The following is a 24,376-nucleotide window of genomic DNA, read 5'->3' on the forward strand; positions in this document are numbered from 1 at the left end:
TAAATACATAAAACCCATAAAAACGGACATGATTATAAAACCTAGTACCTCAAACAGCTGCACCTGTCATACTTGTTTTTGTTGAGTACGCAGAGAAAGTGCATTTTACGCAAAATAAATACGATTACACCTTATATTAAGCTATCAAATGGATTCTAACTGCTCGACGCACTAATTAACTTTCTATTTGCCGCTAAAGTTTATTAACATTGCACTTGGTGAGTGATTCACACGTATTTTAAATGACAGTGTTGTGAGTGTTGGGGTAATTGTTTGGCTTTAAAACATGAGATGTTATTATGATTTTGTTGTTTAAATCGTTGATTAGTAATCAATTGGTGCTTGTGTCGACTTCGATTTAGCTCGTAAAGGTTTGTATACGATTCTTTTCGATTTTATTTGTGCATGGTGAACTGAAATATACTTAAAAAATAAAATAAAAATATGTAATATAATAAAATGAAATATACTTAATAACTAGAAAAAGGTTAATAATCTTATTGTAATTGTTTCCGCTATTAATATTTGTTTCTCTTGTGTTTTATATGGATTAAATCTCAATGCCAGTAGTTTTAGAAAGGGGTGGTCACTACTTCTATAGCTCAAATCAACTATCTCATTATAAATCGAAATTGAAACTGTTATAATGAATAAATTTTAATGACTGCCTAGTCTTAAACTTTCTTGTTAGATTTTACAGGTACATGACTAAGTCTCTTTGCAAGTTTGTAGTAAAAAATAAAGAGTAAGAATTCATTCTATTTACAATTAGACCAAGATAAGTCTGCATAAAATAAAAGTCTGCTTTGTTCACATATTTAACTACACAAACGGGTGTACCGCGATATAATTTCATTGTTTTTACCTTAAATTCCGATGTTTCAGCTAACGTCGAAACAATTGTGATAGCACACGCAGTGCAAGTGTTATTTTAAACGTCAAACTTCTATGAAATTATGACTTATAACACTTGCACTTCTTGGTCTAATTTTATGAACCCATTTTATTCCCACCAGTTGAGACTTGGGAGTCTAGTTTAAGTTAAAATACTTCAAAATAGTCATTAAAAAAAATATATATTATTGCTACTTGCCTATCATGCATATTCCATTATCTTAATATAATAATAGTGTGTGGGAATTGTTGAACGATAATAATTATTATTGCGAAGTTTACTCTGCATCCTGTTAATCGGAAAAATGATAGGCATATACTTATTTAGATGATACATAAATCACATGCATAGTAATTAAAAACATCTATAGTAACAGCACCAGTCATGGGACATTTAAGAGGGAATTTGGAGTATTTGTGATATTTCCCTAATACATGTGAATGGTCTACCGCTTAGCGTATTGAAAGATGAAAGTCCTACCCGTCTTTCATGTTTCAGGCGTGTTGTATCAAAGATACTGCAATGAGTTTCCACATACTTAACAAATTAAAACTATGCTATTTTTCTCCAGTCATGGACACCAAAGCTCCAGTAATGGGCCCCCCAGTAATGGACACTGCTCTATCAGTATAAAATAGGTCATCAGATCTGGTCCATGTTATCATAATATTGCATTATCATCCGATTTGCATATTTAATTACGAATACAAAATTTCAACTCAATCGGAAAACGGGAAAGTGGCTCAAACTCGGCTACCAAGATTTGACCCACACTAAAAAACGATATTAATTTATCCGAAGTCCGAGCATACCTCCTGGTTGACATATTTCGTAACTAAATTTACTTCTGTATTGTTTAAACATGAAATGATGGCATGGCAAGCATCATTATGTAAATTGTCCCATTATAGGAGGTATGCAGTTTTACAGCTCCTATAATGGGATTGGGCCAAATACCACTATTTTTTTTACATCTGTGGAGTCACAACATAGTATGTTGTATACCTTATCTCATGGTAAATGCAATTAACAAAACACATTCTAGTTTTCATCAAGTATTAATTAATTAAAATTTAATAAATAACTCACCTCTCTTAGCGAAGTTGTTAAGAATTCGTAGTGGTATTTTTTTTCAGTGACACGACAACTTTTAGGTTGACGCCAATTTCTTAAAAAACAACCAAATTTAATAAAAATTCAAACTGAAACAGCTCTAGGACTCTTATTTATGATAATATACAGGCAATGTTTATAAACTACTTTTAGACACTTATTTTACAGGATTTGTGGTTTTTTGTCCCATTACTGGTTCCACGCCCATCATAGGGTACACTACTATAATATATTAAAGAATATAGGCTACTACTATTTCGTGGTAGATAATTTCTTAAACAATGTTTATCCTCTATATAGGTAAGGTTATAACATAACAGAATATGTTGATATTTCATTTTAACAATCTCACGATTTTTCTAGAAAAAGTTCTAAGTCTATCTGTGACATTGTTTAATTATGTACTTCATCCTCTTTCATTTTGCCACGGCTCATGGGAGCCTTTGGTCCGCTTGACAATGAATCCAATGATTTGATATTAGCACTAGTTTTTACGAAAGCGACTGCCATCTGACCTTCCAACCCAGAGGGGAAACTAGGTCTTATTGGGATTATTAAATGTATTTGTGAAATAGTTAAATAATAAAATAATAAAAATAAAAATAAAAAGCCTTTTATTTCCTTTTGTTATACATAAGTTTGTTAATATATTTAAGTTGATTTAATTTGTAGGAACCCGTTAGGTGAAGGCCTCTTCCAAAGATATCCATTTTTCACGGTCTTGTGCTATTTTTTTCCAATTTGGACCAGCAATTCTTTTCATGTCTTCCTCCCAGCGCATGTTTGGTTTGCCTTTTCGGCGCTTGCCGTCTGGGCCTTTCCAGTTCGTGACTATGGCTGTCCATCTGTGGTCTTTAAGGCGAGCCACATGTCCAGCCCATCTCCATTTTAGCTTTCTAGCGTGTTCTAGAGCATCTATTGCTTTTATTGTTGCTTTTATTTTACTATGTCTTATCTTTTGTATCTTTTTTATGTTCAACATGCTTCGTTCCATTCCCCTCTGGCAAGTAATAATTTTATTTTTTATTTTTTCTGTGAACTTCCATGTCTGGCAAGCATATGTTAAGCTGGGGATGAGGCAGGTGTCCATAGCCTTCTTTTTAAGAGTTATTGGCATGCTACTTTTAAATATTTCTTTATAAGACCAATATTTGTTCCATGTATTTTTGATTCTTCTGTCAACTTCTAGTTCATTGTTCTTGTTGTTGAAACCAATCTGCTTTCCTAAGTATATATAGCTTTCAACATAGTCTAATGGTTTGTTGTCTACAATGATATCTATTTGTTTTGAGTTGGTCATGGTTTTTGTTTTATTTATATTCATCTCCAGTCCTACTTGTTTGCTTGCATTTTGGAGACCATCTATCATGGATTGCAGGTTTCGGGACGATTCCGCGAGCAGCACCAGGTCGTCTGCGAATCTGAGGTGGCTGAGATATTTCCCTTTGATAAATAGGCCTTGGTTTTTCCATTTTTCCATTTTATAATGGAATAGATAATATCTAGAGTGAAGCTGGAAACCATGGGTCCGGCCTTTCCAGTGGAAAGAGGAGTCCGTCAAGGTGACCCCTTATCACCAACTATTTTCATTGCCGTACTAGAGAACGTCATATGCAGCTTAAAATAGTTAAATGTGTACCTCAAAAACATTATAGAATATATATTTCTTAATGTGCAGCGTGCAATGGAAGGCACGGCGGCGCTCCGCGGCGCGGCGCCGCGCTGGAGCCTCGCCGGCGACCAGCAGCTCTTAGACCTTCTGCAGGACATACACCAGGTACCTTCTACTTCTTCTTCTGTTTTTCCTTTAAGGTGAAAGGGGACAACCGCTTCTCCATACAACAATAGTCCTCATTTTGCTCCCTGGATATTAAAGGGGCCCACAGATTAACAGTCCGCCAGACGATATCAGCCTGTCAGTTGTTCGGTTCGGAACTGTCACCTTTTGCATTTAGTTTAACTGACAGGCCAATATCATCCGGCGGACTGGTAATCTGTGCCATCTGTGGGCCCCTTAAAAGAGAGTATTATTACACAATTTGATATATATTGACCACAGCCCACAGCCTATGACTTTTTTTGATTTTTATAAGAGTTGGGAGCAAAAAACTGTTTCCATACATTTTTTTAAATACTCCTATATAATAACTGTAAATTCGAAAAAAAAACGAAGGGGCGGGCATAGCTGTGGTTGATATGCATAAAATTGTGTCAAAATATTTTGCAATAGTATTAATATCTAGTATTTTTGTATCCAGTGACATGTAACGAAGCCATACAAATAAATATCTAGAGAAGTTTAACTGCTAATAAAAGATGTTTTCCCATACATCATCAGATTGCAATATTTTCAAAAGCTCCTCTTTTTCGTCTAGATGTGTTAATATCCGCTTACCACGAGACAGGTTGTACGCTTGTTTACCACTTTAAAAAGTGCGTGAACATATAACAAGTCTCTTTGCCAAAAAATAGTTATCTTTGTCCAATTAATATGCTAATATACTTACTGGCATAACAAAATGAAATTGAGATCTTGTTACGCGGTGAAAGTGTATGCTAATTGTTATTTCGCCTTTCTTAAATACACTAGCGAGCAATTAAATGTATTAATTTTCTGCTATACAGGGTGGTCCAAACCTTGACGTCCAAAACGTTACCATGAGTGGGGGTCCTATTTAACGTCTATGTAGATAGATAGATAGATAGATAAAGCGTCTATTTGTTGTTCTATGTGTTGATATACTCGTAAAATTTGTAATTTAACTGGTTGGTTGACGTAAATAAATGTATTTTCTTTCTTTCAAAAATATTTCTTTGATTCTTCAGGCACTGGTCCCACCGCGAGCTAGTAAGCTATGAGCTATCGGCTATAAACACGAACAAAAGATAAGCACTCCCGTGTAAATAAAAGACACACGGCGATATTTATAGCTCACCGCTGGGCGAGTAATTATAACTATCGCCGTGTCTCTTTTATTTACACGGGAGTGCTTATCTTTTGTTCGTGTTTATAGCCGATAGCTCATAGCTTACTAGCTCGCGGTGGGACCAGTGCCTCACGTCGTGGACTATCAGAATATACTCCATGTCATGTTAGCCGATTTTGACTATCAGAATATACTCCATGTCATGTTAGCCAATTTTGACTATCAGAATATACTCCATGTCATGTTAGCCGATTTTTCGTAGTTTTCGTTGCCAGGGAGGTGTTTTTTCGCGATTTCGGGGTTGGTCCCATAGTAAAAGTTGCTTAGTATAATCCCAAAACCTCCCCTGGCAACGGGAATGCAGTTATTTTTTAGCCACCCTGTATGGGAACCGCAGAATTTCATAACAAAAGTTAAAAGTTTAAAAAATCATAACTCGAAAACTACGGAAAATCGGTGGAACATACATGGTGTTATATTCTGATAGCCCACGAAATGAGGAAACATAAATAATTTTTGAATGTCAAGGTTCGGACCACCCCGTATGACTGTATGTACGAGTAGTTCGTTTTTAGGGTTCCGTACCCAAAGGGTAAAACGGGACCCTATTACTAAGACTTCGCTGTCCGTCCGTCTGTCTGTCACCAGGCTGTATCTCATGAACCGTGATAGCTAGACAGTTGAAATTTTCACAGATAATGTATTTCTGTTGCCGCTATAACAACAAATACTAGAAACAGAATAAAATAAAGATTTAAATGGGGCTCCGTTGGGTGACCGTTTTTTTTTTTGCATTATGGTACGGAACCCTTCGTGCGCGAGTCCGACTCGCACTTGTTTTAGTAACCTATCAACCTAATCTATGGATTAACAATTATTATTACAGAGAATAATCTCGAAATGCAACGAGACAAACCGGAGACTGGAGGAGATGTCGCGGGGGCTCCGAGACGCCAGCGTCAACTTGCAGAACGTCAATAACAAGTGAGTTTTATGTCAAACTAGCTTTCGCCCGCGACACAATAAATAATAGTACTAGATACAGAAGACTCACTCTCTAACGAAACGCGTCTGTTACCATCAGGACAGGCATGGCCGCTAGGTGGCGACAGCGCCACGCGCGGCTTATGGCTTTCCCCAAAATTGGTGTGGAACGGATGTACTTTTAGCTACCTGTAGCAAAGCGACGAAATCGCAGAGTGAGCCACGCCTGGTTATGTCAAGTTTTCATCATACCAGTGGGGAGACAGTCCTGACTTCGGGCATTCCCGGCTCCTTTCGGCTCCTTCGTTGCTTTGAGCACAGAAGAAATAATAGTACTACCGTACAAAAAGGATACTTCCTACTAACCCGAAGTTTGACTGCGGTTCAGGGTCGAATCATGCTGTCCCTTTCTAACTTATGGCACTATCCCTTTCGGCTATTTAGGGTTGTCAAAATTCAAGTGATTATCTTATCTGTGGTTGTGCACGCAAAAGGAAGTCAAGAGGTGCCAACCCTAATAATTGCTCGGAGCAATGCTGAGCCGAACGGAGCAGAGTTCGACCGAAGTCAGGAGTGCCACTGCTTTGAGCAATTATTAACCAATTGACGTCCCTTCGCGTGCACAACCTTAAGATAATGACTTGAATTTTGACAACCCTAAATAGCCGAAAGGGATAGTGCCATACATTATACTCTGTATCTTTTAGGTTTTTAAATTAAAGTAAACAAATAATTTGCACATTTTCTGGTAGTTATGACATCTATTGGTTAACCAACCAAATACAAAACCGCCTGGATCTGTCACTGAATGACTTTCACCTACATTATTTGATCGTGTAATGTTTTCATCTACCCTCAACTGGCTTAAGGAGCCATTTGAGGGTAGATTTTGTTTACTTTTATTTTAAATACCTAAAGATACAGACTACAGAATGATTCAGCATGATTCGTCCCTGAATCGCTGTCAAACTTCGGTTTTGTAGGAAGTGTCCTGTACCTGGAACTATTATTTATTATGTGTCTATGTGAAACCCCTTGACCGCCAAAGGGCAAAGACGTGAACTGACGCGTCTACAGCCCAATATCAACCTACGTGGGTCTCTATTGTTTCCCAAATAGTTTTAAGTTATAAGTCATAATGTATTGTTTGTCCGAATTTTCGTTAGTCATAATTGGTTTTTCTCAGAAACGCGTAACTTTTCAGGATTGCCATAAAACAAACCTAACCTAACCTATATATAGAGAATAACCTTAGGAAAATCCTGAAAAGTTAACGGTTTCAGTTTTATGACTAACGATAATTTCATTTCATTTCATTTATTTATTTCAATATAAACTTACAGTTTAGCACCAAAACGATTACATGAGACTTACGATTATTATATTACATTATATGTTATACGTATATCTAAGAAAGAAAAATAACTAAAGAAACAATGTCAGATAAATGATAAAATGAATAAACATTATAGATTAAAATAAAAAAATAGTTATTACAACATTTAGGTATTAAGGTATTTAGATATTAATATGACAAACAATACATTATGACTTAAAACTTTATGCGAAACAAAGGGACCCCAAACCTTCGTGCATTCCAGCAAGGTAGAATTTCTGACTTCGAAATATTAATGATATAATTTTTAAGAAAAAAAACCGACTTCTATGGGGCCCGGTGAAAGATTATGGTAGATGGTGCACTATGTAGAAAAGGAGGCAAAACCAGTACTTTCTAGTAGCATTTCGTTTCCGTAAGGGTCGTAGTTATCTAGCCTAACCTAACCCACTTCTCTGATAGCAGTTCGGTTCTGTGAGGATCGCAGTTCGAACCTAATCAAACCCACTTTTCCAGTAGCATTTCGTTTCTGTAAGACTCGCAGTGCTAACCAAACCTAACCCACTTTTGTTCGGTTCTGTGAGGATCGCAGTTCAAACCTAACCTAACCCACTTAACGGCGCATGCGGTGCGGTGTAAGGGAGTTTGAGCGGGAGGGGTTTGGCATCATCATTTCCACATTTTATGGTAGGTAATCATAGTGGTTTATTTAGTTTAGGTATCATAGTGGTTTTCCGGGTCAAGGTCCGGGGTCTCTGAGTCAGAGTCCGGGTCCGAGTCCCGGTCCAAGTCCGGGTCCGGGTCCGGGTCCGAGTCCGGGTCCGAGTCCGGGTCCGAGTCCGGGTCCGAGTCCGAGTCTGAGTCCGGGTCCGAACCGGATCCGGGTATGAGTCCGGGTCCCAGTCCAAGTCAAAATCGAAATTCGAAATCACCAAACATGTACTATGCGTCGTTGAAGAGTTCTGTTCTGATCATCATCAGCAGTTCCACTTCATCAAATGCGACAGTTTTTAATGTAAATGCTTGATTTTATGATGAAAATACAAAAAATTCTATACGTATGCCTTTAAGATTTGAGGAGTTCCCTCGATTCCTTATGGATCCCATCATCAGAACTCGAGTTTGACAGAAATGTGGCTTAAAAACTAAACTTGGTTAACAAACATAACGAAGAGGACAAATCGCCAAACGTGAACTATGCGTCGTTGAAGAGTTCCGTTCTGATCATCATCAGCAGTTCCACTTCATCAAATGCGACAGTTTTTAATGAAAATGCTTGATTTTCTGATGAAAATACAAAAATCTCTATACGCATGCCTTTAAAATTTGAGGAGTTCCCTCGATTTCTCATGGATCCCATCATCAGAACTCAAGCTTGACAAAATTGTGGCTTAAAAACTTAACTTGCTTAACAAACATAACGAAGAGGACAAATCGCCAAAGGTGAACTATGCGTCGTTGAAGAGTTCCGTTCCGATCATCATCAGCAGTTCCACTTCATCAAATGTCACGTTTTTTAATGTATATGCTTGATTTGTTGATAAAAACACAAAAATCACCATATGTATGCCTTTAAGATTTGAGGAGTTCCGTCGATTCCTCATGGATCCCATCATCAGAACTGGATTTTGACAAAAACGGGACCAATCTGTATGCATATACATACAATCAAAAAAATAATTTTCAAAATCGGGCCAGTAATGACGGAGATATGGAGTAACAAACATAAAAAATAAAAATAAAAAACATACAACCGAATTGATAACCTCCTCGTTTGGGATTTGGAAGTCGGTTAAAAAATAGAAATCTACGCAAGTAGCTAATGTATTTAATTTTAATTTTTAATGTTATTTGTACTAGTTATGTAAGCTGACATGTAATTACCTATTACCAATAAAGAATGAGTATGAGTATGAGTTGACAATGCGCCGCACTCTATAGGGATCGTGCGCGTTGGAAGGTCTGCCATCTTGTGGCCTGAATCGGAAACATATGCGCACATGTACATTGCCCAAACAAGTGCTGCCATCTACCGTTCTCGTCGGTACGTTTCCTTGTGGGTAGGTTCTGCCATCTTGTGGGCTACATCGGAAACATAAACGACACATTTACGCCTCGCGCCAAAAATCTGACGGCTCCTATGCTGCCCCCTATAATTAATGCACGGGGCCTATAAGGGCCACTTGCACCATTCCACTAACCCGGGGTTAACCGGTTAAACCTAGAGTTACCATGGTTACCGGTACAATTTGACACCGGATTAACGGTTTAACCGGTTAACCTCGGATTAGTGGGACGGTGCAAGTGGCGCTAAGTGTAGCATTCAAAGGGTTAAACTTTTAACCCCTCACTTGCAGGTTCCTAGCTCTGAGCAACACGCAGTTTGTAGAGAGCCGAGTGTACGAGGACGACGCCGATGTGGCACCCCCCGCCGTCGAGAAGGTAACTGGAACTAAGGACCAAATTATATCTCTATGTTCTATTTTTGCTTGTATTGTAACGTAATGTTACATAAACAACGTAATTAAGTACAGTCGCCATCCGATATATCGGAGCGTCCAAGGTGTTCACAATATCTGAACACGCACTCTAACGCCTTGACAATAGAGGCGTGTTCAGATATTTGTGAGCGCCTTGACCGCTTCGATATATCTGATGGCCACTGTACCAGGCCAGGGGACTACCAGCGATCCGCAGAAGCGAACCACGCGGGCAAAAAGACCTCAGACCATGAGATTACTTAAATAAATTTGCGTTGGCTAATGGTGTGTTTCAATTTTCAAAGCCGCCATCTTAGATACCGTCACAGTCTGTAAATTCAATGTTGACGTGTAAAAGTGCCCTTGTTGCCTATTTGCTGAATATATGATGTTTGATGTCCCATTATTAGTTACTGACAAAGTTATTGACCGAATTGAAATAGATGGCGCTGTACGGCGCCATGTGTTATGGTTACTGAATGGTTGAACTTCAGTTTTTGACAAGCAGAACTACCCCATAATGTACGGTACTGTGCAGCGCCATCTACTTCACCTGTCAAATTAATTGAATGTTTTATCCCTTTCTTAATAGATATATGAGTCAAAATGACAAATAGCTATTAGAATTTCGCACCTTTTTCTATTGACGAATCGGTTTGCCAGACTATAAAAATATTTTCTGTAATTCTACAGGAACTGCCAAAAGCTAAAGACCTAGCTTCAGACCTGACCAAGCTGAAAGAGAGCCTGCAGATCCTGGAGAGCTACCACGAGCCCCTTCTCATTGTGAGGGACAGTGACAGCGATAGCGATAGTGATGAGAACGATGATAGGTAGGTTAATTATACAGTTAATATTTAGATCAGAAACAAAATGTCGTCTATTATAGTTATAGCCAAATAAGTGCCTAAAAACGTGAACTGAGAGAGATTGAAAAATCTGGGGATAAGTATATAAACATTTTTTTTAAATATTATAGGACATTCTTACACAGATTGACTAAGTCCCACAGTAAGCTCAAGAAGGCTTGTGTTGTGGGTACTCAGACAACGATATATGTAATATATAAATATGTATGTACTTAAATACATAGAGAACAACCATGACTCAGGAACAAATATCTGTGTCATCACACACATAAATGCCCTTACTGGGATTAGAACCCAGGACCATCGGCTTCACAGGCAGGGTCACTACCCACTAGGCCAGACTGGTCGTCTGGTGTGGTGGTGTCTGGTGGTGGTGGTGTGGTGGTGGCTATTTTATCACTTGCTACGAACTGCTATCGAAGACTAGGCTTTTTAATTCGCAACATGCGCGACTTTAAAGAGCCATTAGCACTGAAACTGGTTTATAACGCCTTGGTTAGAAGTAAGTTGGAGGCATCGTCGGTCGTGTGGCACCCACACGAGTCAACATATGCCTTGTTACTTGAAAAGGTTCAAAAAGCTTTTTTAAGATTCTTGTACAAGAAATTGTACGGGTATTACCCATTTCTGTACCCAACCAAATACTTGTTAGGGACCCTCGGTTATAACTCGTTAGAGGTCAGGCGAAACTTTTCTTTATTGACTACGGCTTTGCGGGTCCTGCGCGGCGAGTCAGACTGCCCAGAGCTGGTCTGCCGTCTGGTACGTCTGTTTGTCCCCGACGTTCCCAGGATAGCTCTCAGGCCCCGCCGACGTGACTTATTGGCAGTGCCTGCGGCTCGCACTGTGTCGCGTAAAAACTCGCCACTTCTTCGTGCTCTCACATTGTTGAATGCGCTTCTGACATCAGCTACTGACTGCGATATGTTTGCGTGGCGATGGACGGCTGTGTGCAGTGAATGTTTGAGGTATTGCGAGAGGATGGATGATAGTCGTTGTTCAACTGTAATAATTTAGTCAATCTTATGTATGTATACTGTAATTTAAATGTTACTACTTTCATGGCGCATTAGTTATACACTGTAATGTCATGTAAACGTGTTTTCAATAAATAAATAAATAAATCTTTATCCTTTTGAAGGTTTCCGCGCGATCTACGTTTTTGTGGAGAAATATTTATATTTCATCAATTTCTCATAATATGACTATATCACATAATTATAAGCGTGGTGTTACAATTTGGTGCTTATGACCAGGATACACTGATGATTAATGTTTATACTGCAAGTGAAAATTATAACTTGCTTGTTTTACAGTTGCAATTATCCCTATGTCTGTATCATTAGGTATTTAAATAAAAGTAAACAAAATCTACCCTCAAATGGTTCCTTAAGGGTCTCCCCTGATATATCGACGCGCATTCGGCAAAAGCCGATAGGAAAAAGCTTTATGTCCACGCAATAAGAGCGAAAAAGCCGTCGACGCGTCGGCCGGCGCCGGCCGATGCGAGCCGAGCCGAACGACGACTTTTTCCTACACGCAGCGACATAAAGCTTTTTCCTATCGGCTTTTGCCGAATGCGCGTCGATATATCAGGGGAGACCCTAAGCCAGTGAGGGTAGATGAAACCATTACATGATCAAATAATGTAGGCTAAAGTCAGGTCGTTCAGTGACTAATCCAGGCGGTTTAGTATTTGGTTGGTTAACCAATAAATGTTAAAACTACCCGAAAATGTACAAATTGTATGTTTACTTTTATTTAAATATCTAAAGATACAGTGTATATGTTTTATTTCTATTCCTCTATTATTTGCAGATTGGTTCTGAAGCCAAAAGACCTGTACGCGGATAGACCTCTGCCCTACATCATAGGCTCGCAAGCGTGGAAGAGCAAATGGCATGCAGGTAACTTATTACAATATAATGGCTCCTCTACACGATGGGCCAGCGCCGGCCACTCCAAGGGACGCATTTATGCATTAGAGGGAGCAAGTGATATTGCTATCTCATTCTACCGCATGGCTGCGTCCCTTGGAGTGGCCGGCGCTGGCCCATCGTGTAGAGGAAACATAATACAAATATTATGTACTCTTTATTACACAACTCGATACAAGAAGAAAAATACAAGAGAAAACAAATACAAGCAGAGTGAAACAACAGGCGGTCTTATCGCTAAAAAGCGATCTCTTCCAGACAACCTTGTTACTTACTTTCTTGCTATTTATTTAACTCGAACAGGTGGACTTAGTGCCAGAAGGCATTTCTACCAGTCAACCGTCAGGCCAAAGTTTAAAAGCGAAGAGATATTTAGAATAGTTACCGTGGAAGAAGTGTTGTAAGAAAAAAATAGTGCTAGTTTTACAGCTGAACTAGATGGCGTCAAACTTCTAGGAAATTATGACGTATAAATAACCCTGGAACTGCGTATGCTATCAAAATCGGTGCAGCCTTTTCTTCGTCTAACTCTATTTAAGTACGTTAGTCTGGTAAAGTGTCATTCTATGGAACTTGCTATGTAAACAAAAGTCACTAGTAAATTCATCATTCATAGACAATGTCAATATGGCGGTTTGTTTACATCAACAGTTGGCAACAAGCGGCCCGCGAGCCTACCTAGCTACTTTGTACGTAATATTGACAAACGACAATGTCTGATAAATCATAGGCCTTTCAGTCTATTGTCTATACAAACAGTGTCAGGCAGGGCGACAACATTTTTCATGGCTGTATAGGCCAATACGGGAGCGGCAACCACGACCGCAAAACTGGCAGGTGTAGTGTGCCCGTGGCGAACACATGTCGGGCTGATGACGCTTGGCTCGCTTACTTGCCAGTGTCTTAAACCAAGCGTCATCGTGGATTTTACGACCATCGAACACCAGTTTGCGCCACTTATCTCTGTCCGCAGCAAGCTCCTCGGTCCAAGCTCTTCTGTCTGATAAAGTCATAAATATTAACAAAGTGCGGCCCGCGTCTACTTCGGTAACTATCTATTTAGCCCTTGGCTGCTAAAAGGTTGCCGACCGCTGGTTTACATAGTTAGCAAGATCCATAAAATGACACTTTAGGTCTATACAGGGCGTCCCAAGAGTATGAGACATCAAGGGAAAGTACCTTAAATATCGTAGATAGGACATTTTACTGAAAGAAGGCATTATTTTAATTTAAAAAACAATTTAACACTTTGACTACCGAGAACCCGCGTGGTAAGCACTCGTAATCTTTGCTCAGATACCGGACAACCCGCCCAGCGGGTTGTTTTGTACGCAGATATAGAGGACCGGTTTCTGGGGTAGTGCGCCGTTTTTTGCCCGGTTGCGAAAGTGTTAAACTGCATTCATAGATTTTTAAATAATTACATGGTTGAACAGGGAATCGAACCCGCTACACGAGAAAAAAAATTACCCTGTAGCTTTGTCATACCGATCGAAAGGCTTCATCATAAGGATTATTTTTTGCTAAATAACATAGTGTCAGAAATAAAAGGAAGACCTGAATTTTAACATTTTAAATTCAAAATTAATCTATTTAATTTATCAAATGCTCAAAATGAGTCTAGAGAGTCTAGAGAATACAAAGTCGCACGATTATTTCCCTAAATTTCACATCATATGTTAAAATTAATTAAGGGTAATTTTTTTTCTCGTGTATCGGGTTCGATTCCCGGTTTAACCCTGTAATTATTTAAAAATCTATGAATGCAGTGTAAATTGTTTTTTTAAATTAAATGAATGTTCTTTCAGTAAAATGTTCTATCTACAATATTCAGGGTACTTTCCCTCCATGTGGCATAGCAGTGGGACGCCGTGTATATGTATAGGCCTTAGATGTCTGAAAAACTACAGAATATAAATCGAGCATACATTGTTTCAGGCTTGGTCCCTGATGATAGCGACTCCGACAGCTCAACATCGAAGGTCGAAGAAGTGGAGCAGTATTCAGAGTCTGAGGAAGAACGCCCTGTGGAACACTATATACCTGATAGGACGGTAAGATATCACATACAGGGTGGCTAAAAAATAACTGTATTCCTGTTGCCAGGGACGTTTTGGAAATATACTGAGCAACTTTTACTATGGGATCAACCCCTAAATCGCAAAAATAAATTTACCCTCCCATAGAAAATGGACCCGCCAGCCCGCGGCCCGCGCCCGCCGGTTGGTCCCATAGAAAAAATTGCTCAGTATAATCCCAAATCCTTCCTGGTAACAGGAATGCGCTTATTATTTATCCATCCTGTATAGATATGGACATATCTCTTTTTGTTAAACTATAAAGGGGCCCACAGATTACCAGTCCGCCGGACGATATCAGCCTGTCAGTTATACGCCAAAGGTGGCAGTTACGAACATCTGACAAGCTGATATCGTCCGGCGAACTGATAATCTGTGGGCCCCTTTATAGCTTTATTTTTGACGCTGACTGTACAAGGATAAGGATGCATAATTTGGGGCATTATCTATGAAAAGGGATCTTATCGTCGATGGCGCTTACGCCGCACAGCGCCGCGCGATATTGTATTTATGACGGAGCATCGTTAATAATGGCGTAAGCGCCATCGGCAATAAGGTCCCTTTTCATAGATAATGTCATAATTTTATTTGTTTTTATTCTGTCTTGTCAACCAGGCGACAATAGTAGTATAGTACGTACGTTACGTTTACCAATAAGGTTTGTAGTTGATACATTAGAACTGCTTATAACTGCCACAAAAATGTATGTTTGGTTATTAAGCGCGTCCGGTGTTTAAGCGCTGGATTTCTGTTCACATGGACCAGAATAAAAAATGACTCTGCACTTAAAATGTGCGATCTTGATTATTTTATTATTTTTAACATGAGTGGCACCCCTCTACAGTGTCAGTAGTTGTAGTTTTAGTTTTTTAATGCATTTTGTATATGGGTACCCACTGCCTGAAATAAAAGCTTTTTTTTTATTATATTAAAAAGAGTTTTAAAAGTGACACACGACCGTAACCATGACAACGAGTGTCAAGAAAAAGCTGATTCGACCACAATCATTCTGATCACTGATAAAAAATGGATCTTGAATGTCACTGTTAGGGGTAGTGCACAAATCACGCGAGGTGTTTTCGGCTACTTTTTAACCCCCCCTCGCTCCTGGTGATATTTGGTGAGGTTTTTCGCTACCCCCCTCCCACACAACCTCACGTTCGACCTAATTTTTAGAAAAATTGTATTGTATATAGAAAATATTTTTTTTCTATTTTCGTTAAATAGACTCGCTATTTTGAAGTGCAAAGTAAAGATTTACTCATGTGGTACGTGTTTTTTTCATAGTTTCGTACACTGTAGAAAAATACACGTGAGGTTTCCTTATAACCCCCTCCCCCAACGTGATCTATCGTGATTTTGTCGTGACTCCCCATCCCCCTATCGAATCTCGCGTGGTTTGTGCAAAAGCCCTTATTAGTAGTACCAAAAAGTTTCTCGTATGATGATGGTGATGTCATGTTATCCTTGCAGATGTCAACAAGCACGTTGTCTCTACAATCGGAAGCGCCCGTCTCTGTCTCTCCTATACGTCCGTCCCCTGCCGCTGTGGCGGCGGACTTAGCGCGACGACTGGGAGGAGATATTAAGGTAAACATCATATATGGTATTTAAGTCGCCAGTAACTGGCCGCCCTAAACTAAAAATGATACCTATTCACCTATAAACAGAATTTATTTTAGTATAAGGCGGCCAGTTATTGAAGACTGAGCAGTTATTGAAACCCATAGAAAGTAGGATCCTATAGAAGGGGGGGGGGTTATGAATAAGGGGGTAAATACTTATCTAAATATACCCTGGTCACGGCACCAAATTGTAATGTAATGCTATGATCAACTATCATATTATAGTCACTTACATTATTATTCTAATACATTTTTGAGTTTATTTATTTTTGAAGTATGTTTCACAGATACCAGAAAGAGAGCCGATGGACACCCAACCGGAAACAGTTCCCCGGAAGTTGTACAAACCACAGGAGCCGTTAACTAGTAAGCTATTTATAAAATTATATTCAAATATAAGATTTATTTTTTAATCTCATCGAAAGTTGCCCACAATCTCTCTGCTTTGCCTTAAGGTTGACTGGTAGAGAATGCTTTTGGCATTAAGTCCGCCTTTTGCACGATACGTTTTCTTTTGTGCGATAAAGTTAACGAGTAAGCTATTTCCAATATTTTCCGTCATTTTTTACTGATTATACGAGGCTCTTTTCAAAACACATTTTGACTTATGACTAACTTTATTGATCTTTTTAATATAAAATAAATATCATTAGCTTTATTAATCAGGATACTAAACAAATATTAAAAAAAAAAAAACAATTTCTAGTGCCCAGAAACTTAGTATGTTTTGCCAAGAAGTCATTAAAAAATAAACCGGCTAAGTGCGAGTCGGACTCGCGCACAGCCAAACTGTGGAATGAACTGTCGCCAGCGGTATTTCCGGACCGATACGACCTTCAAACCTTCAAGAAAAGAACGTACTCCCATCTTAAAGGCCGGCAACGCGCTTGCAACTCTTCTGGTGTTGCGGGTGTCCATGGGCGGCGGTAATCGCTTACCACCAGGTGTTCCGTCTGCTCGTTTCCCTCCTATTTCATAAAAAAAAAATGAAGGGTCCATACCACGCAAAGAACGGCAAAAAATCACATTTGTTGTATGGGAGCCCCACCTAAATATTTATTTTGTTTTTAGTACTTGTTGTTATAGCGGCAACAGAAATACATCATCTGTGGAAATTTCAACTGTCTTCCTATAAAGGTTCATGAGATACGCCCTGGTGACAGACAGACAGATGGACAGTGGATTCTTAGTTTTTACCCTTTGGGTACGGAACGGAAACCTAAAAATTAACATCACTCATTGATCAACATTTCTTAACCCTTTATAAGGCATAAGTGTATTAGAAACTATGCAAAATTGAACCCTATCACATTGAGATAAAGTTCAAAATCATGTGGGAAATATATTCCCTCTGCCTTATAAAAGGCTTAAATTATACTTTTTTTTTCAGCAACAATCTTCCCCGAGGAGCCTCCGCCACTAGACGACCAATCAAGCGACGACGATATTTTCGCGGAGCTGCACAAAACTCAACCTAAACCCCATAGCAATAGGGTCGACGATCTGTTTGACTTTAGCAACAAGCCGAGTGGGCTCGAAGAAGCGCTGTTTGGAGCGCCAAAGGTAAAATAATGAGACAACAAGTAAACTATTAGGAAACAAATCAAATTATTTCAATATATATTTTAATTTGTGTAAATTGTGTAATTTCAAGTAGATAAGTCTACTAAATAAGTGTACAAAAAAAAACCTTTTTGACGCCAATGACGGATATATCCGCACCGTAGGTCCGACGGCAACGCCAAAGACGGATTAATTCGTCACAGGTCACAGAGCAACAAAGACCTACTTTGACACTTCGATGACGTGGCGTCTGAGTGACAGCTTTTGTGTTTGAAACGGCTTAATGATACTTTTGAGGTGTAGATCTCAAGAACCCACATGGCAATACCATTTTGAAAAAATTCCAAAATTGAATCTATTATCGAACCTGCATACAAAATGTCATGAAAATCGTTTGAGAGATGCGACCTGTAGAGAACAGCCGGACAGACATAAAAAAGAATACCCAAACTGAAACGGACACAAGTTTTTAATAAAATTATAATTATTAATATATAGATATTAACTATATTTTTTATATTTCAGGTACAAACAAACCAAAACATAGACAAACCTCTATTCCCTGAAGATTCGGAACCGGAAATACCAGAAACAACAAAGACAGTAATTAAAGAACAACCCGAAGACAATGTCAAAGTAAGTAACAGTACTTTTTTTTTAAATATTAACACAGCAGTAAAATTGGTAGTCGATAAAATTTAATAATGTACCAAATAAAAAAACATACTAAAAAGTCAGTGAAGGTATGGCACTCTCGGTGCTTGGGACTGAAACCACCTTAAACGGAGTGGCTTTGAAATGCTAGGGTGACTTTGACATTTCAGTTTTAAGCCATATTTTCGCCGATTTGGTGACCGTTATAAATCCATCTAAGAAGGAGAGAGTAGTCTAAAATCACAGACAAGTATTTTTTAGCTGCCCACTCTCACTTTACTCAAAAATGAAAAAAATGGAATGGAGAAAATGTAATTTTACTGTAATAAGCATTTATTCACTACCTGAAACATTATTTTGGATTTTTCAGAAACCAGTTGGCGGCATATCCTTATTCGGCACAAACAAGCACGCTGAAAGCATAGGGGCGGCCATCTTGAAACGGAACCGCCGGAAATCATCCACTTCCGGTGACGAAAGCAACACTGAGGAGGTCCAAGTCAAAGAACCCGTCAAAGAGGTCAAAGAAAAGAAAGAGAGGGATATATTCGATGATCTATTTGCTAAATCTGAGAAACTAAATAAAAAGAATGTCAAACCTGAAGTGGTTAAAACAAAACCCGTGCAAAAAGAAGTGACTCAACCTAAAGAAGCTAAAAAGGACATATTTAGTGATATATTTGATGACATAGATGATATATTCTCTAGTGATATTGTGGTACAGGTCAAACCTAACGTTAATAAAAATGATAAGTCCCTGTTCAGTGATGATGATGATTTATTTGATGAAGTGTCAACGGCTAAAAAAGATAACACAGTCAGTGAACAATCGAATTCGTATGGTGCTAAGCCAAAAGTGGCTACTTCATCTGGTGTTACTAATGTTGAAAAAGGTGATGCTAAAAAGGAAAATAAGGTCATTAAGGAAATAAAAGAAACAAAAAGCATATTTGATTCAGATAGTGATGATGGATTATTTGCGAATATTTCTGAAGATGTTAAACGTAATATAGATAAAGAGAGTAAACCTGTTGTTAATAAACTTAAAGATCATTTACTTGATGACGATGATGATGGATTGTTTATCAAAAGTACCAAACCGAATGTTGCTAAAAACATTGGTAAAGTGACTGAACTTAGTAAGAAGGCCTTGTTTGATTCCGATGATGAGCTGTTTAAAGATACGAAAAATTTAAAAAAAGCAAAAATATCTCAAACCAGTCCAAAAATGACTGTAGATGCAAATATGGATGATCAGTTATTTACACCAGCTAATGATAAACCTGAAAAACAATCAGACAAACTCGATATAATTAATTCAGTAAATGTTAAGCGCAATGAAGTTAAAAGTACTCAAGAAATTAATATTCCTACAGTACAGCCGACAGTGACAGATAGTATAAACAATGACATTGATAATGATATACCTTTTGAATCTCAGAAAGAATCAACTCCAGAATCTAGCCATGACGGTTTTGATGATGATGATACAATAGAATCAACTTTCAAAAATAATGACAAATCTGCAGATGTCGAACAAGATTCCAAAAATAAAGGCAGTAGTGGCCAAATTAATGATGACATGTTTAGTAAACCAAGTGAGCATACACATTTTAGCGAAAATATTTTAAAAACTACAAGAATAGCAGCAGACGAGGAAAATATACCAGAGAAAGAACCAAATATTTTTAACGAGTCTGATGATGATCTGTTTAGAAGTAAACCGAAAATTCCTAACACTGATAATGCTAAACAAAATCAACAAACGACAATTGAACCACAAACATCAAATTTATTTTCAAGTTCTGACAAAAATGATATCTTTTCTGATATTTTTGATGATGTACCACCGGTTTTTGAAAAACCTAAAGAACCTAAAAAATCTAAAAACGTCAATGCTCTTTTTGATGACGACTCCGATGATGAAGCTTTGTTTTTCAAGAAAAGTGATATCATCACCGACGAGAAACCAGATTTTAGTCCTAGCGAGGAAAGATTTGGCATTTTCAATGATGAACCGCCTGCGATAGATGTCGATTTTACTCAAAAACCAAGTAAAAAAGAAGAAGTAAAAGAAGCTCTAAAAACGGAAAAGGTACCTTCAATGATAGATAGGACTGACAGTGTTTCAGCTAAAACGGTTGAGACTGAAAATATCAGTAAGTCAGCTGAAGAAAGCGATAATTTACTAAGCCGCGACGCTCATGATACCACAGATAATACATCTAAAGAACCCAAAAAAGTCGGTAAACTTAAGCCTATGAATATCAACATAAATGTTAACTCGCTCTTACCAGGAGCTTCTCCTAAAAAGAAACAGGTTGAAAATGTCGAAGCTAAGCAAGAACACACAGCAAGTAATGAAGAATTATATAAAACCGATAAAATCGAACCTAAAATGTTAAAATCTATAAGTTTTGATGATCCAGAAATATTAGATAACAAAATATCAAAGGAAAGAGCTAAAATACAAGTGAAAAGACGACCATCGACTAGGCGAGCTAGGAAAGAAGCTGTCAGGAAATCTGCCATCGATTTTACAGATTCAAGTTTTGATAGCTCTAATGATAACAGTACTAAAGATGAAGTCAAAGAGAAAGTAGTAAAAACAGTGTATATTTTGAATGATGATGACATTTTTGGCTCCACGAAAACATATGATAAAAGTATGGAACCTGCGAAGAAACATTTGAACATAGTTGATTCTGATGAGGAATTATTTAAAAAACCAGAAAAGAAAACGGATAAAGATAATATTATAATAACTGACAGTAAAGCTGTTGAACAACCTACTGTTGAAAAGAATGATTCGTTTGATTCTAATGAGATTGATGATATGTTTAAGAAATCAATTAATACGAAAGATATTTCAAATGATGAAGTAGATAAAGTAGATAAGGTTGCTCCAAATGAAGAGAAAGCCGATAATGTAGCTACAGTAGTTGATGAAATAAAGAGAGAAAGTGTCAGTAAAAGGTCGGAAAATAAATCATTTTTAGATTCGGACGACGATGATGATTTATTTAGACCGACCAATAAAAAATCATCAGTAAACACAACCAATGAGACTGATTCTGATGAAAAACTATTTAAAACTGCTCAAACAACTACAACAGATACTCAAAAAGTGAAAGCTCCTAGTCTATTTTCGAATTCAGACGATGAAGATTTATTTAAAATAAAAACTAAAATAACTAAACCAGAGTTTAAAACCAATATCAGCTCCGATGAAGATCTATTTCAAAATAAAGGTATTGGCACTTTGGGCAAAGTTTACAATAGAACTAAAGATAATATCAAAGAAAGTAAAACAGAGGTAAAAGACACACATAACATATTTGACGATTTCCCAGCAAAGACAATAGATAGAAATATAGAAGAAATACAACAAATTAAAGTAAAAGAACCAATAGTAGAGACAGTAAAAGAAAATGTGGAGAAAGCGAAAAAATCTATACTAGACGATTTGAGCGACGAAGATGATTTGTTTAAAAGTAAAACGAAATTGTTAAGTAAAAAGGATAAGAGCCTTTTCGGAGATGACGGTGATGATGATGATCTATTTGGGACCAAATCTGTTAAAGGTAAGTTTAATTTAAATTAAAACAAAATATATGAAAAATAATCTAAAATAAATACGTTTTTCGGAACTTACATATGTACGCAATATCATTTGATATTTACCAGTCGCTTTTCGGTGAAGGAAAACATCGCGAGGAAACCGGATTAATCCCAATAAGGCCTAGATTACCCTCTGGGTTGGAAGCTCAGATGGCAATCGCTTTCGTAAAAACTAGTGCCTACGCCAATTCTTACATAAATTGTAGAAATATGTTACGTTCCACAACAAAAGGTACCTTATGGCGGCTGGCGCTTACGTCGCATAGCGCCGCAATAAGTCACTTTAGTCACTTATATTATAGCCTAAGCGCCAACCGCCATAAGGTACCTTTTATATTATAGCCTAAGCGCCAACCGCCATAAGGTACCTTTTGCTGTGGAACGTCACATATGACATAAAATATTAGAAATTAAATAATTTGATTGGAACTATAAAAACTTTCCATAGTAAAATGTTGCCATGTTTAAGCATTTTAAAGTGTGGTGTGATGCATTTTGCAGTGGAGCCCTCAATAATTTTCTACAATTTCTTGTCGGAATTATAACTTTGTTTACGAAAAGGTGAAAATTGTCTTAAAGATTGTTCATGTATGACGTACATTGTATGTTTTTTTTTTCAGAAATCAAACCGGATGTAACGGTCACCCTTCCTGTGAAGGAGCCTAAAGCTGCGGAGCCGGTCTTCGTGGACCCCCTGTCGCTGTTCGGCGATGATGATTAACACCTCCACTGCCAAGGACGTCAACTGACGCGGCTACAACCCAATATCAACCTTCGTGCGTTCGTACAAGGTTCATAATGACAGGCGGACTAAAATTATAATTCATTTGGCAGAGTTATTAGTAATTTAGTTACCTTTTTAGGGTTCTGTACCCGAAGGGACCTTATTACTAAGACTCCTCTGTCCGTCTGTCTGTCTGTCACCAGGCTGTATCTCATGAACCGTGATAGCTAGACAGTTGAAATTTTCACAGATGTATTTCTATGATGAAATACAGCATCTGTGAAAATTTGAACTGTCTAGCCATCACGGTTCTCGGGTTACATTACACACAGCGGACAGACGGACAGCGGAGTCTTAGTAATAGGGTCCCGTTTTTATTAGGGTTCCGTACCCAAAGGGTAAAACGGGACCCTATTACTAAGACTTCGCTGTCCGTCCGTCCGTCCGTCCGTCTGTCTGTCACCAGGCTGTATCTCACGAACCGTGATAGCTAGACAGTTGAGATTTCCACAGATGATGTATTTCTGTTGCCGCTATAACAACAAATACTAAAAACAGAATAAAATAAAGATTTAAATGGGGCTCCCATACAACAAACGTGATTTTTGACCAAAGTTAAGCAACGTCGGGAGTGGTCAGTACTTGGATGGGTGACCGTTTTTTTTTTTTGCTTTTTTTTCGGTTTTTTTTTTGCATTATGGTACGGAACCCTTGGTGCGCAAGTCCGACTCGCACTTGCCCGGTTTTTACATACCCAAAAGGTATGCAACCCTAAAAATTTGACTACATACCTTGGTCATCGGCTATTTACAATTAGGTAGGTACCTATTAGTTTTAGCAAAGATTTGGTTAAAGTGGTTTGAATTTGAAAAAATATATTTATTATAGTTCGTCTTTTTTAGCATTAGAAATAAGGTAAACAATCATGATGTGTCTTTTAATTGAAAAGCACATTTTAAAAATAAGTTACGGCCAATATGTAACAATTATGAATATAATACGATCATTTATATTCTTCTGCTTTCATAAGTAATAGTTACTGATTTTTAAATAGCGTTTTTTCAATTAAAAGACATGTCAAGATCGCTTACCTTCTTCCAAGTTCTTTCTAATGCTAAACAAACGAACTATAGTTAGGTATTCATTTCATGGTCAAGCAAATCTTGTCAGTAGAAAAAGGCGCGAAATTCAAATTTTCTATGGGACGATATCCCTTCGCGCCTACATTTTTCAAATTTGCCGCCTTTTTCTACTGACAAGATCTGCTTGACCAACTATAGTTTATAATCTTATTGAATATCACAATTTATTAAAGCATGAAAAACAAAATAGTAAATAATGAGATTATTTTTATTAATAAAAAAAAATCTCAATTGGTATTTGATGTTAGTATTTGCGAGAACATTCCATGATAATTTATGAGATTTTTATAATAAGTTATTGTTTTATTAGTATTTAATTAAATGGTCTAATATATGGAAATAATGCTGTATAATGTGCCTAATATTGTATAATGATTATTGTTATTCTTATATACCGAAATATATTAATGATTTTTAGTGTCGTGTTT

General features: G+C 37.7%; 2 protein-coding genes across 3 annotated transcripts in view; one reads left to right on the top strand and one right to left on the bottom strand.

The window, feature by feature from the left end:
- Positions 1-24,376, bottom strand: part of LOC134678038 (fasciclin-3-like) — a 341,696-nt gene that overhangs the window by 234,717 nt on the left and 82,603 nt on the right. The gene's annotated exons all lie outside the window — the stretch shown is intronic.
- LOC134678031 (WASH complex subunit 2) lies at positions 61-23,170 on the top strand. Of its 2 annotated transcripts, none has more exons than XM_063536465.1 (13): positions 61-218; positions 3,687-3,785; positions 5,822-5,919; positions 9,613-9,697; positions 10,429-10,568; positions 12,423-12,511; positions 14,480-14,595; positions 16,093-16,209; positions 16,532-16,610; positions 17,635-17,807; positions 18,333-18,443; positions 18,832-22,045; positions 22,703-23,170. In XM_063536465.1, the coding sequence occupies exons 2-13, from the start codon at positions 3,693-3,695 to the stop codon at positions 22,801-22,803; spliced, it is 4,416 nt and encodes a 1,471-aa protein (XP_063392535.1). In that variant the 5' UTR covers positions 61-218; positions 3,687-3,692; the 3' UTR covers positions 22,804-23,170. The 2 variants fall into 2 exon arrangements, with proteins under 2 accessions (XP_063392535.1, XP_063392536.1); XM_063536466.1 differs by lacking the exon at positions 61-218 and adding an exon at positions 230-371.

Source organism: Cydia fagiglandana, chromosome 27, assembly GCF_963556715.1.
Source record: "Cydia fagiglandana chromosome 27, ilCydFagi1.1, whole genome shotgun sequence".
Classification (NCBI taxonomy): Eukaryota; Metazoa; Arthropoda; class Insecta; order Lepidoptera; family Tortricidae; genus Cydia; species Cydia fagiglandana.

What these genes read in the sequence shown, in the direction of transcription:
- LOC134678031 (XM_063536465.1), top strand. Translation starts at nt 3,693, where the DNA reads ATGGAAGGCACGGCGGCGCTCCGCGGCGCGGCGCCGCGCTGGAGCCTC. An exon ending in TTGCAGAACGTCAATAACAA is followed by an intron (nt 5,920 to 9,612) that starts GTGAGTTTTATG and finishes CCTCACTTGCAG; the next exon opens with GTTCCTAGCTCTGAGCAACA. An exon ending in CACCCCCCGCCGTCGAGAAG is followed by an intron (nt 9,698 to 10,428) that starts GTAACTGGAACT and finishes GTAATTCTACAG; the next exon opens with GAACTGCCAAAAGCTAAAGA.